Genomic DNA, 16,196 nt, shown 5'->3' on the forward strand with positions numbered 1-16,196 from the left:
AAGAATAGAGAGAGAGAGAGATTGTAGGCTAAACTTTACGGTATCTTGCTCATGTTGTCTTCATTATTTGTGGATCATGCCCTACGTACATATGTTTACAGTTTATTCACCCAGCTTTTTTAAGTGCTTCAAAAACCAATAATGAAATTTCACAATTAAAAAAATCATGTTCCCAGGTAGAAACCGCTCGATCTAAAGAGAGAACCTTAAATGAACCATGTCAAACTCATGTTTTGGATTTGATTGCTTGGATAAAGCTTGTACCCACGAGCTTCTGCTAAAGTGTGATTAGACTGATCGGATAAAGTGATTTTCCACTGTGGATCATAGTTAGTGGAGTGTAGGCAATATTCACACACAATACCCGTGTGCACGGCGCACTCACACAGACATACTCGAACGTGCGGTTTCATGCCATGCATCCTTTTTTTCAAACAAAAGGGATTTAGCGGAGGTTTTCAATAAAGAGTAAAAAATTAAAAATTTATGTTTCGCCCAGGTCTTTTATGGTGAGAAAATGTTTTTGGCATTATTTCTTCCTAAATATTTTTTTGACTCTTAATCATGCATGTTTATCTTATTTTTTAAAATTTATAACCTAAAGAAGATGTGCCCGGTACAAAGACCTGGTCGCATGGGCTCAACATACCATACCTAGGGTCATCGTGTTGACAGCATAAAACTCTGAGGCCAGGACTTCTGCTCTCAGGGCCTATGCTATGCATTAGTTTGTGCTGAGAGACAATGCCCATGAAAATTGAATCTTGACTATCTTTCAAGCAAAGGTCCCTTGGGGTATGCATGTTTATCCCATGTTTGTGTTTTATTTAATATTTGATACCGAATTTTTCATTTTAGGTTTACTATTTTTAGGGTTTTATATATATTTATATATATTGGTGTTGTACATTATTATATATTTATTGGTGTTGTAAATTATTTATGTCTGTTTTATGTTTTTTATTTAATATTTGATGGTTTTCTCTTAGAGTAATGAAGTTAAGGTTGACTGTGTATAAGCATTTAATTAGTTTGATGGGGGTTGGAGTTGACTGTGTATAAGCATTTAGGGTTAGAGTTTTTGTTGTTAATTGAATGTATAAAGAACATATGAATCATATTTTTGTCTCAAGTTTTTTTTATTAGATGAATCATATATTGTATGGTTGGTGTAGGTAGCTAATGATAGCGTATGAAAGAGAAAATTTATACTATTGTAAGTTTAATTATCTTAATTAGAGATCTATAATCATCTTAAAAAATAATAGCTTTAAAAAATATTTACCTTTGATTTATCATAAAACTGGATATGAACAAGAATTATTGAGCCTCTGATATAGTTATTCTCCAAACACAGACATCCAACAAATATAGATAGATATTTTGGACGATAATGATCTAGAATCGATGTTATTTAGTGGTGATGTTTAATTGGAGGCTCACAAAGTTAAATAGAGAGTACTTGCTGATGAGAATTATAGAAATCTTATAGAGAATATGCATCTATTTCAAGCATCATATTGAGTATATATAGTCTTTATTGAACATTCAACTGTCTATTGATGTTCTTAACATGCACATGGATAACATACAGTTGCCCAAACCAATTAGGAATATCAATATTCGACGCGTAGGTAATGCAAAACCTTCATGAACAATTGATGTTATACATAATCAGAGGATGCATAGACTTTGTAATTTATGTTTGAATTGTAGGCATGGAGATGAATGTATTATTTTTATGGTTAATCATAAAATTTGAAAATGCATAAATATTGCATGCATGGAATCAAATGAAGTAATAAATAATATGGTAACTTTGTATTTAGTTTGAAAATTCGAAAAATCAATTAGTTATAGCAGTGATCAAGTTTACAGTGAAGAATCGAATGATGATGATGATTATATCATATTGGTTGATGATGACTCAGAAAGGATAGAAGAGGTTGAAGATACTTATGACATGAGACAATTAATGACACATAAAAATGATGCACAAATAGCAATTGAAATTTTGAATTCTTGGTATGTTGTACAAGCTATATGAGCATTTATTAGGCAGTAGAATTATTTTTTGTTTTTATATTAATAAGACGTGGTTGAATAAGTTTTAATTTGTTTAATAGATTCTCATATAATGAAGAACAATTGAAAATCATTGAAGCTGAGACATCTCACAAGTTGCGTAACAAAAAACTTAATGATTGAGATTCTCTCCAATGGTTAACAACAAGCTCAAATGATGGAGACATTGTTGTTAGGCAATGGTTTGATGATGTAAACACTGCCATAAGTTATTAAAAGATTATTTGATCAAGAATAACTACTCAAAATTTATGAGCAATGATATTAATAGAGTGATTGTTGCATATATCAAAAAGAACATGCAGACTATTTGTGATTTTCTTTGAAAGCTTGTTGTTATCTAATAGTGTTTGTAATTATAAATAGTATACTAATAGTTTTGATCTTGAGAATATTCAATGGTCTGTATGAGTGAGATGTTTCTAATAGTGTTTGCAATTATAAATAAGGAATTGAAGGATTCATGGCATGGTTTTTTTAGCATCAAAAGTATGAATTCATACACTTTGACGATTTTAGAGAGAACAAAATTTATTATTCTCATATAGGCACCAAGGGTTGTTATATGTTGTCACTCACACATTTTCTAAATGTCATGTTGTATATTGCATGAAACACTTGACAATTTTTTTTTTAAGAAATTTAGTTCATCACTCTATGCACTTTGGTGGAGTGCAGGGTGAGCAACCATGAAACATAGTGCAACTATTTTCTTGAAAAGATTTTAGAGCAAGATACAATCGCATATGATTATATTGCCACCGGCGTGAAACATGAGTTTTGGGTTATATCTTACTTTCTAGTTAAAATATATGGTTGTTTGACATCTAATATATCAGAGTGCTTCAATTTCTGAATTCTTCTCAAATGTGACAAACCCCTAGTGCCTCTTTCTTAGAGGTTTCATTTCATGTTGATGACATCTCTTGAGAAAAAAAATATGGAGAAAAGAATATCGTTATTTTTACGATAAAAGAAAAGGTAGAGACACGAAAGAAAAAGACACTACATGCCGTTGCCATACATTGTCACTGACGTCTGTATGAGTCTCGCAACCGATCTCACGTTTATAGTGTTGATCTTGAAAATATTAAATGCTCTTATAATGTGTAACAGGTGAGTGAGATTTTACATAAAAATGTGTTTGCATGCATTTTGTATAAGGGCAAGCCATCGAAGGTTTACTGCGATAACTACTTCAAAGTTAAATCGTATTAGGATGAGAGTCATGGTTTTGGGCATAAGCTTCTCAACCTTTTCTTTTGTAGATTTTTTTTCACTGAAGGTGTTGACGGCTTATTTGAGCCCAACTTCTTAAGCCTTTTCTTACTCATGCTAAATTTATCATAATATATGTCGGTAGCCCATATTTTTTGCCACGAAATATGTTCCTTTTCTATTCATGTGTCAAGCCTCAACCATACTTTACAGTATAACGAACCAGTAAGTGGGTAAGATATTCATTGTTTTATTTGCATTGTTCCATTAGTAGGTGTTGTTGCCTCAATAACAATATCTTCAATTATTATTTTATAATCAATAATTTTTTAATTATTATTTTATAATCAGTAATTGAAGATTTTTCTACTAAAACAAAATGAACACTTTATTGTTTTTAGAACTTATTGTCCATGGATTACATTAAATATCATATCTCCAAAGAAAATCCAATCTATGTATATAAGAAAAGACATAATGATTATGAACATAACAAAAAAAAAAAATCAAGGCACACACTTGCATCTGTCAAACATAATATCATACAAATGGACATAAATAAGAATAATTATGTACAACATGATCAAATTATAATATAAATTAAGAGGCATATGAGAAGAGATAACTTTTGTTTTATTTAAAGAACATTTGTCTAACAAGAACTTTAGTTTTCCTTTCCATTTTTAATATAGACTAAAATAACGCTTGTTAGATTAAATTGAACCATAATTTTTTTATCATGAAACTCAAATCAAGATCCACAAAATGTATTAGATTTATGATCAATAATAGAATCAAGTAGCATCATGAAATAAAATGCATTGCATAGGACAAACATGCATGCCTAAAAGTAAAAAACTATTTAGAAATAAAAAATATCAAAAATATGTGTTTACAAAAAAAATGTTAAAATAACATAAACATGTAAAATATAAAGCAATTTTTAGAGATTTACATTTATCTATTCATTTAACATGAAAACTGAATGCCAAAATAACTGATTCATGCCAATGTTCAATTAAAATATGTTCATCATGCTAAAAATTTCAAAAAATAATTATTTCAATCATTAAAGATATGCTTACCAAAATATTTTGATGCCGATAATGTTCCAAATGCTAAAAAAGTCTATCGATGAAGTGCCGCCAAAAATAGTCACCGAAGAAAAACATACCATTTTACAAAGACAATATGATCATTTTTTATGTTATATATAGTGTAAATATACATTTTAAACGCATGCTAAATTATGAGTCGAGTTTAGGATTCATTTTTGTGGCCCGACATAATTCGGGTCAGGTACCCGAGCCCGATTCATTGAGATTTGGACAGGTTTAGACAAACTTTGATCCGATACAAACTTGACACCCGTTGACAGCCTTGCTTGTTGCTTGTGGGTATGTTTGAAATGACATGAGACAAAGGTAACCCTATTGAAAATAAGAGAGCTAGACCCCTCATCTCAGGGAACTTCACAAACAAACCCAAGACCCTACAAGGCCACATGTTAACTAACAATCACTAGGGCCATTAATAGCAATATCGTGTGTGCATAGGACCCAACTGGAATAGTGGGCCCAGATGAGATGCAGATAAGGTTCTTTTTGTTGGTTCACTTACATTTATTTTAAGTTAGCTCCCTACTTATTGGGTTCACTGAACCTAGTTAAGATGGGTTGAGATATACCTTGATCACGTCAAAACCTTGCCAATAAGTACACCTTGATCATGGTTGAGATATACTTATTGAGTGGCGTAAAACTCCAACTTCAGCTTGTGCAAGAGAGTGACACCCATGAAATTTGAACCTAAACCATCCGTCTAGCGGCCCAAGCCCCATCTCAACACGCCAAACCCCTTTGGGTCCGTCAAGTTGTAACTTGTAACCATGCTCTACACTGAATGTTGTGCCAATTAGACCATAGAAATATGATATGTATCGTCTGGTTAAAAACGTGGATTAGATTAAGTGTTTTGATGTATAAAACAGATTTTGGAGTTTAAAAATCATTTATCGAGAATGAACCAAAATTTCGTACTACAAAAACAGTTTTTACCTCAAATAAAAACATATTTCTTACTAAATATATTATGACAGACACATCTACAGGGGCCGGCTAAGTAACCATCACTTTCTTTTAAACAGTTCGGCACCCTAACACTACAAGAAAAACGTTATTTAACGATGGAAATTTGTGACAGAAATAATTCATCGCAACTTTGCGACGGATTAGTGAGAGAAAACTATCCGTCCCTAAAATTGGAATTAGTTGCAAAATTTGCGACAAAAAAATTCCATCGCCAATGCTGTCGCGAATTTGCGACGGACAAATTCCGTTTCACACTCTGTCGCAACTTCGCGACGGATGAGCGACACCATTTTTTTGTCGCTACTCCATCACAAATTTGCCACAACATTTGTGACAAAATTTTTTTGTTGCTAAATTTCTCATAAAACCCTAATGCGAGCCCCTTTCTTTTCTCTTTTTTTGTTTCATTCTGTCGCCCTTCGCCCCCCGCCTGTTGTCCGCCACCCGTCGTTCGTCACCCATCGCCCGCCGCACTCTCCTTCACCTCCTCCTTCTCTCACCGTCTGTCGCCCACCACATTCTCCTTCACCCCCTCCTTCTCTCACCGTCTGTCGCCCGCCACATTCTCCTTCACCTCCTCCTCTCGCCGACTGTCGCCCGCCGCATTCTTCTTCATCTCCTTCTTCTCTCGCCGACCGCCACACTCTCCTTCACCTCCTCCTTCTCTTGCCGCCCGTCGGCCGTCACACTCTCCTTCCCTCACTCCATCTCTCGCCGCCGTGTGCCACCCTCGACGACCCCCGAGCACCGACGCCGTCGTGTGCCGTGTGCTGCCACCAACATCCCCCGAGCACCGACACAGCCATGTGCCGTGTGTTGACCACCCAATGACCCCCAAACAACCCGATTCATTCACAATGCCTCATGGTCAGCAGGGTCTGGACACGACTGGGCTCTTACCCTCTCCGGCGCCCCCTTCCAGGGGACTTGGGTCCAGTCCGTCGGTGAAGACGCTTCTACAGACTACAACTCGGTAGACGAAGCCTACCGATTCTCAAGTTGAGCTATTTCCGGTTTGCTCGCCGTTAATAGGGGAATCATTGTAAGTTTCTTTTCCTCTGCTTATTGATATTCTTAAACTCAGCAGGTGGCCTCACCTGACCTGGGGTCGCTAAGCTGAGACGAGTAATCACCTTTAGAGTTCCAGCAAACTTCTGACGCTTCATGCAAGCTGCGACAATCCACCACACATAGAGTGCACGACTAAGGTAATCTCCTGCTTGCCTCACTGCATCATGCCGTGAGCCTACATTTCAGCCGACGACATACCGATAAAAAAGGCACTGCAGGCCAATTCTTTGTTTGTATATTTGTGCTTTGTAGGTGCGTAGTTGAGCTAATTGCGCGATGCTTAGTGCTAAGCACCGTATGTGGCTAAAAATGTCATGCAAAAAGAAATAAGAAAAATGCAAAGGCAAAAGCATGCAAACCAGGTAAATACCTGTGGTGAGTAAGTGATACAAGCGCATCACAGGTTATTTAATTTCTTGGATGCAACACTTTTATGTTCACACACTCACTTAGTTGTGGATATCTAAGACTGCTTTGATGGAGTTCAGAGATCATGCTGAACATGATTTGAATGTATGAAAATAAAAGTGCTCTTATTTTTTGAGTTCGGATTCCATGCTAGTCATGGTAGTAGTTAGTGAAATATTGGAGTGTGTTTGATGCAGGTACATGTTTGACATTGTTTTGACTTGAATCTATTACAATGTTTGATGTAACAGTACCCATGCTTGCATAAAGTTATTTTTAATTTGATTATGCCTTCTATGTGAAATTGTATCATGAAAACATGTTTCAAATGAATGTATCATGTTGATGAATGTGATTTCATCATTCTAAATATCCTTGTGATAAGTATAAATATGATGTGATGGTTTTGCACATGAAAATATTAAGTTATCAACATTTACAATATAGTTCTTGTGATTGAATGACATTATATATATATATATTGTGTGTGATATATATATATATCAAATCATTACATCCACCATTAAAGCATGATAAATTAGATATTTTTTTCATCATAGCATTGATTCTCTTTTAACTGGTTAGGATAATATCCGTAACATCATAAGACAAAACGACTGCAAACCGTGAATGGATGTATCGTAGGATAGTTGACAATGAGGTATCGCTTGAATATATGGATGGTGTTGATAATTTTATTGAATTTGCAACGACAAGTGTCAGTACAGTGGATCCCACTGTTCGGATAAGGTGCCCCTGCACGATGTGTAAGACCAATCGATTTGTAGAACCTCAAGGTGTTAGACATCACCAATACAGAAAGGATTTTATGAGTGATTATCAGAATTGGATGCTTCATGGTGAAGAATTTTAATATAATTTTGACGCACGAGTGGATGTGATGCATGATAATCCATATGTGGATTTGATATGTGATGTCGTAGAACCAGAACTGGGTTATGTTATGAGTCCTAGTGATGTACCAACTTGGGTAGAGAAAGAAGCAGCAAACGATGCAACTAGTAAATTTTATGACTTACTTAGAGATGTTGATGAGCCACTTTGGAATGGTTGCGAGAGTCACACTATCTTGTCTGTAGTTCTTCAACTACTGAATTTGAAGTCTGAGTATAATTTGAGTCAATCATGTTTTGACCGTCTGTGCTCTATTATGAAGAGTGCGTTGCCCAAAGATGAAAAATTGTCACAAATTTTTTATCGTGCGAAGGTTATGGTCAACGTTCTAGGTATGGGGTATCAAAATATAGATGCTTGTCCAAATCACTACATCTTGTATTTCAAATATCAAAAAAATAGCAAATCATGTCCGTCGTGTGGGCATCCTCAGTTCAAGTCAAAGACAAGGGCAATGGTAGCACGAGGTTAAAAAAGTGTCATACAAGTCGCTCCGCTTCTTCCCTCTCATCCCTAGATTGCAACGATTGTATATGTCTTCGAGGACAGCTAAACACATGAGATGACATGCAAATAAAGTTTGACATGATGAAGACAAGATCACGCAACGTGTTGACGCGGAAGCTTGAAAGTACTTTGATCGTACTCATAAGACCTTCATAATGAAAGTGAGAAATGTTAGGATAGGATTATGTACAGATGGATTTAATCCATTTGGGGGTAGATCAACTCCATACTTGTGTTGGCCAGTATTTGTCACCCCATACAACCTTCTTCCAAGCTTGTGTATGAAGCATTAAAATCTTTTCTTGTCTCTATTGATCTCTGGTCCGACCTCGCCGGGCCAAAATCTTGATGTATATTTAAGGCCATTGATTGATGAACTGAAAATATTGTGGGATGGCAGTGTTCTCACGTACGATGCACACAAAAAGTAAAGCTTCAATATGAAGGCCGTTGTTCTATGGACAATCAGTGACTTCCCTGCATATGGTATGTTATCTGGTTGGAGCACACATGAGAGGTTGGCATGTTTATATTGCATGGAGGATACAAAATCTTTTAGATTGACACATAGAAGGAAGCCATACTGATTTGATTGTCACCATCGATTTTTTACCCAGCGACCATCCGTTCCGACGATAAAGGAATGTGTTTCGAGCAGGTACAACTGAAATGGAAGGTCCACCTACATGGTTGTCTGGCGTAGAGATTTTAAGACGATTGTGATACTTTCTATATGGATTGACAGATGCCCGTAGTTCGACGCCCTTCCTTGGATTTGGGAAGGGTCACAATTGGACAAAGAAATTTATATTTTGAGAACTACCATATTGGTTGACCTTATTGATACAACATAATTTGGATGTGATGCATATGGAGAAAAATGTGTTTGATAATGTGTTCAATACGATAATAAATGTCAAATGGAAAACGAAGGATAATTCGAAGGCCTGTATGAATTTAAAAGTAATATGTAAAAGACCAGAATTAGAACTCAAAGAGTACAATGACAAAGTACTGAAACCAAAGGCAAGATGCGTGCTTGGACCAGATCAAGTAAAGCAGGTATGTCAATGGTTGAGACAGTTGAGATTTTCAGATGAATACATGTCTAACATTGCTCGGGCTGTGGCGATAAACGATGAACAATTATATGGGTTGAAGAGCCATGATTGTCATGTCATTATGTAATTGTTGATTCCCCTAGCATTTCATGATATGTTAGACAAACCTAAATGGGGGGTATTATCCGAGTTGAGTAGATTTTTTAGAACATTGTGTGCATCAAAAGTTATACTAGTTGAGCTAAAGAATCTCGAGGATTCTGTCATAACTACTATTTGTCAGCTAGAGAAGATATTTCTGCGAACATTTTTCGATGTGATGGAACATGTGATCATACATTTGCCATATGAACTTAGGGTTGGTGGTCCTGTGCAATATCTGTGGATGTACCAATTTGAAAGGTATATGTTTTTTTTATATTTTTCTCTTCAATGCTATTGGGAATTTATAGTATTACGAGATGTATAAATGTGCATTGTGTGAATTTCTAACTCATTTTTCTATAGATGATGTTTCGCCTGCACATGACCCACCTACACCAGCTATTCATACATGTCATGAGACAACGCCAGATGTAGGGTCTTCTCAGTCTGACACACAATGACTCATTTAAATAGTATATATCGATAATCGACCATAAGTATTTCATTTTCACTTATCCAATACTTATCTTATAAATAGTGTATATCGATAGTTAATGTGTACCAATTCATGTGCAGTGCGAGGTTCGAGCTACAAGAAGTAATACAAAAAATTATGCAGTCACTAATTCAGCATCTTCCAGGACCGGTCGCTCAATGAAAAGAGTACCCGAATGAGGTGTTGGAAAGATTGTGGTCTTTATTCATGGTATACAATCGTTTATCATAGCTAATGTATTTCATATTTAATTTTTTGTTATAGTCATGTGTATTAACTTTCTGAAATTATTTATAGGCTTTAAATCGTTTCGTGACTGCGAAGGAGGAGCATGACGCGAGGCGGGTATGACAAAAAGTGGTTGTTAATCGATTTGCGAACATGCTGCACAATATGAAGACTGCAACAATAAAAACATCTGGTGGGATAGATGGTCCACTACAATGGAAGGGCCATGACCCTCCTACTATCATGTCAAATTATTGGGATGCAATGTGCGACAAGTGGGCGGGCCATGAATTTCAAAACACTCAGCAAAGACTGCATAAAACCGAGCGAAGATGCCTGATGCCCATCTACACACAGGTAGATCTATGACTTTTAATATATATATATATATATATATTGTCAAATTTATAAGTATTATTACATACTTTTTAATTGATTTTTTTATCATTTAACCTCACAGAAAGCAGAAAAAGGAGGCATTGTGCCTTACATGGATGTGTTTGTTGAAACACATAAACGTAAGAGCATGGGAGAATTCGTATCAGAGAAGGTGAGAGCGACAATGGTATGTACTTATTGTATTAATAAACATTATAATTATTAATCCATACTGTAATCGTTACTTTGTAGGAGTCATATGAGCAACAAATGGTAGAGCGACATGGCGATGACTCCACTCAGCAACTGCCTTTTGATCCTGCAGCATGGGTGACTGCAACCAGTGAACCAAAAAATGGTCGTGTGTTTGGGTTTGGGAGTAATATAAACATCACACCAGTCGTTGCCTCCTCCTGCCAGGGTTCTTAGAGTTCTCCTGCCAGCATTAAACCCTGCTAATTCTTGGGATGGTGTCCGCTAGCTTGTTAAAGACACAATGCGTGACTATTTACATTAAGCAATTTTCGACGTTGTCCGTAATGAGTTATGCAGCTTTTTTCGGGATAGAGAAACTTCGTCTGCAGCTGCCTGTCAGGTATGAAAGTTTCATGTCATTTGTTTCATGCTAGTATATGCATGATTTCATCACATATGAGCATGATTTCATCACTATGAAAGTTTTTTGACAACCTTAGGACACATATTAGCATGATTTCATCATTATGAAAGTTTTTTTACTGCCTTAAAACACATTTATGCATGCTTCAATCACTATGAAAGTTTTTTGACAACCTTAGAACACATCTATGCATGATTGAATCACTATGAGAGTTTTTTGACAACATTAGAGCACATATAAGCATGATTTCATTACTATGAAAGCTTTTTGACTGCCTTAAAACACATATATGCATGATTGAATCACTATGAAAGTTTTTTGACAACCTTAGAACACATATTAGCATGATTTCATCATTATGAAAGTTTTTTTACTGCCTTAGGACACATATGTGCATGCTTGAATCACTATGAAAGTTTCTTGACAACCTTAGAACACCTATATAAGCATTATTTCATCACTATGAAAGTTTTTTGACAACCTTAGAACACATATATGCATGCTTGAATCACTATAAAAGTTTTTTGACAACCTTATAACACATATATGCATGATTGAATCACTATAAAAGTTTTTTGACAACCTTAGAACACATATTAGCATGATTTCATCATTATGAAAGTTTTTTGACTGCCTTAGAACACATATATGCATGCTTAAATCACTATGAAAGTTTTTTGACAACCTTAGAACACATATATGCATGATTGAATCACTATGACAATTTTTTGACAATATTAGAACACATATAAGCATGATTTCATCACTATGAAAGTTTTTTGACTGCCTTATAACACATATATGCATGATTGAATCACTATGAAAGTTTTTTGACAACATTAGAACACATATAAGCATGATTCCATCGCTATGAAAGTTTTTTGACAACCTTAGAACACATATATGCATGCTTGAATCACCATAAAAGTTTTGTGACAACCTTAGAACACACATATGCTTGATTGAAGCACTATGAGAGTTTTTTGACAACATTAGAACACATATAAGCATGTTTTCATCACTATAAAAGTTTTTGACTGCCTTATAACACATATATGCATGATTGAATCACTATAAAAGTTTTTTTTATAATATTAGAACACATATAAGTATGATTCCATCACTATGAAAGTTTTTTTACTGCCTTATAACACATATATGCATGATTGAATCACTATGAAAGTTTTTTGACAACCTTAAAACACATATATAAGTATGATTTCATCACTATAAAAGTTTTTTGACAACCTTAGAACATATATATAAGCATGATTTCATCACTATAAAATTGTTTGACTGCCTTATAACACATATATCATTATTGAATCACTATGAAAGTTTTTTGACAACCTTAGAACACATATCTGCATGATTGAATTACTATGATTTTTTTTTGACTGCCTTATAACACATATATGCATGATTGTGATACAGAACACATTTATTTGACAACCTTATAACACATATATGCATGCTTGAATCACTATGATATTTTTTTGACAACCTTAGAACACATATCTGCATGATTGAATCACTATGAATTTTTTTTGTGAGCCTTAGAACACATATCTAAATTCAGTTAATGTCCTTCACTTTATTGCTAACTAGTCTATGTGTAATTCATTCATGTTACTTTGATTGCCTTAGATTAGGTGCATTGCATATAATTTATTTTATTATATTTTGTTTATCAATACTAATCTTTTGGTTCTCTTGTAGGATGCTGAAGATAATTAGCATAGAGGAGTTGATGGGGGCATGGATGAATGGGCAGATCGAGACAATGAAGATGATGATGCTCAGAATTTTGGCGATGATTAGATTCATGTGTTGCATTTATTGCACCTCCTTGTTGTTTCAAAAGAAACTCTTTGTATATGTTCACTTGTAAATAATTAGAACTTGATGAAGATTATAGTGGATCGATAAAAAATGTCACCTTGTATCTTGTGTTAAATTTGTTTCAACTGCTTTGTATTTGTATTTTGTATGTGTACTTTATTTTTTATACACAGGATATATAAATTGTATAACGAGAAATATTTTCTTGATATTTATATTTCAAATAAATTTTTTATTTTTTTGCGACGGATAATATCTGTCGCTAATTAGTATCGGCCTTCAATTTAGCGACGGATTAGGGACATATATTTATCCATCGCAAAACTGAATCGGCCGATATTTTGTGACATATTATAATCCGTCGTAAATTCGTTGCTATAATAACGATAAAATTAACGACGGATGTGTATCTGTCGCAAAACCAAATCTCTGCGGATTAGCGACGGCCTCATGATGGATCATGACATTCGCTAATCCGTCGCAAATTAACGACGAAAGTAGCGACATATATATTTTGTCATTAATTAACAACTAAAAAATTGCGATGAAAGTTATTCATCGCTAATCCGTCGCTAAACTGTTCAATGACAGATCAGCGATGGATTAACGATCATCACTAATCCACAAATTTCTTGTAGTGTAAAGGCTATCAAAGAAGAACCCCTTCTTTCCTTAAAGGTTATTATGTGTTCTCAATTCAGGGGAATAAGACCCCTCTTTTTATATATACATATATAAAGAAACTGATATAAACTTATAAAATATGTAAACTGGTAGGAACAAAAATTCCTTTTTATTTTTGCAAATCTAACCTGCAGTGCATTCAGCGTGGAACATTTGCTTGAAATTGACTATTGAATGAAGTGATTTTTTAAGTATGCATATTTATTAAAATTCTGAGCTGTTAATTTTTAAGCCTCAAAAGATCCTCTTATACATCGTAATTAGATGATTCAAGAGTGCTTCTATAAAATCATCCATCTAAATCACATCAGTAACATAATAATATATATATATATATATATATATATATATATATATATATATATATATATATATATATATATATATATATATATATATATATGATAACTGCTTACCACCTTTCTAGCCTACCGCCAACTTATCGATAGATATATAAGTGCTTGATTTTATAGGAATCCTGTATCGTTTGATTAGGACACAATGTAAGTTTTTATCAAATTTAAAAATCAACCGATTACAAATTTTAAAAATATCCAACTTAAAAAATAATCATTTTGGATCTAAAAAACATGGTCCAAGTATCATTTAGTAGCAAATCGTTCATGCCGAACACATACGAAGAATCAGATTTGCTAAAAACAACCTGAAAGCACTGGTAAGCTGACGGTGTGTGTGTATATATAACAAAAGTTCTCAGTTCTGGGGAATGGCTTCACACTTCACACGAATCACACCGTTTAAACAGAAAAATGCTCCCTTATATATATATATATATATATATATATATATATATAACAAAAGTTCTCAGTTCCGGGAATCGCTTCACACTTCACACGAATCATACCGTTTAAACAGGAAAACTCTCTCTCTCTCTCTCTCTCTCTCTCCGTGCCACACGCATCATGGACACGATTCCATGCCAAGTGTCAACCAAAAGCGCAACATCCATCATAAGCCACCAAATAAACAAATCAGGAAACGAGTTCATATGTGAACTACGAGATACCAGTCTCTTCATTCCAAGGATCAAATTTACAAACATCAAGAGGAAAAGCATACAGCGCAACATAAACAACCATACATTTTACAATCTTCAACATCTCCTCAGTAGGCCTCGTGCTCCCCCTGATACAATTTTTACATTTCATTAAATTAGCCCAGTTGACAACAATTTGTCCACGATAAACAAACCAAGGTCGTAAATAAGAAGAAAAAGAAAAAAGCTTTCTATAGAATTTTATCCAAGGAACAAACTTACAGTCTTTGGTGCAAGGAACTCTGTAAATTTGTTCTTGCGAGGAGAAGAGTGAGAGTGGTGATCCTTCCCCACTGTCCCACAGTACTTCCTCAGTTGCTCCCTTACGAACTTCTCATATATGAAGGATGCCCCCCTGAATTGGGGCAACACCAACCACGCCACAAACAAGATCTTCACTTGGTGCCATATGGGTATCCTAAAGATCCAACAAAGTTTTTTTGTCAAATCAAGAGGAAGGAATTGTTTGGTATTCTTGAAATGTTCTAATTGGTTTAGGATCTATTGGATTACCACTCAAGTACAGGTGCTACCACCATCTCCATCAGAGTCAAAAATGAATACAAGATCCAATATGCAAGCCACTGTTCATCGTCGAGCTTGGATGGGCTCTCGATTGCTCTAACGGACGCATACCTAAATCATTCAACAAATTATACACACACATATATGAGAGAGAGAGAAGGGGTTGGGGGCTGGGGGAATCAGTAAGCCTTGTTTAGTCTTACAAAGAACTACCCTTGAATCCATTTGATTCCTCTTTTATCTCCTAAACTGTCTTAAATGACTTCGAAGGGCAAAGTTTTATGCTTTCGCTTAAGATATGCACTTTTGCAACTTATTTAGCAGAAAAGATGTATTAGATTAGGCATTTTTCATATTTAGATGTGTTTTTAGCCAAATTTTAGTAGATAAGCAATGATAAACGCATCAAAAGGTTTGGATTGAGCAAAAAAAATAAAACCTGCATCCATGTTTTCTAGAAGTGTTCAAGATATTTAAACATACAATTGTTTTGTTTAGGCTATTTTAATTTTCTTAAGTATATATATATATATATATATATATATATATATATAGAGAGAGAGAGAGAGAGATTGGCTGTCACTATCAAGAGTCTTATGATTGATGAGAATCAAATCACTAATAGATGGGGAAAGATTTCATGTAAAACAAGACAAAGAGCGGGAAAAGAGAAACATGCTTACAATGGATACAGAAGCATCACGGTTGGCCTGTATTCACAACAATAACAAAAAACCGAAAAAGGGCGGAAAATAACACAGTCAAAAACAGTTTCTTATATACACAAGAGAGAGAGAGAGAGAGAAGGTTTTTGAAATTACCCTGCTAGGGAATGAAGGTAAGTCATCAAGGTCCAAAAATGCCCCAT

General features: G+C 34.8%; 1 protein-coding gene across 1 annotated transcript; it reads right to left on the reverse strand.

Moving 5' to 3' along the window:
• Nucleotides 1-14,881: 14,881 nt before the first annotated feature.
• Nucleotides 14,882-16,196, reverse strand: LOC149833447 (HVA22-like protein e). The gene is made up of 4 exons (XM_090015130.1): nt 16,150-16,196; nt 16,012-16,038; nt 15,317-15,439; nt 14,882-15,221 (listed from the first exon to the last, which is right to left on the reverse strand). The coding sequence occupies exons 1-4, from the start codon at nt 16,194-16,196 to the stop codon at nt 15,005-15,007; spliced, it is 414 nt and encodes a 137-aa protein (XP_089871256.1). The 3' UTR covers nt 14,882-15,004.

Source organism: Nuphar pumila, chromosome 7 (genome assembly GCF_984573655.1).
Source record: "Nuphar pumila chromosome 7, dmNupPumi1.hap1.1, whole genome shotgun sequence".
Taxonomy (NCBI): domain Eukaryota; kingdom Viridiplantae; phylum Streptophyta; class Magnoliopsida; order Nymphaeales; family Nymphaeaceae; genus Nuphar; species Nuphar pumila.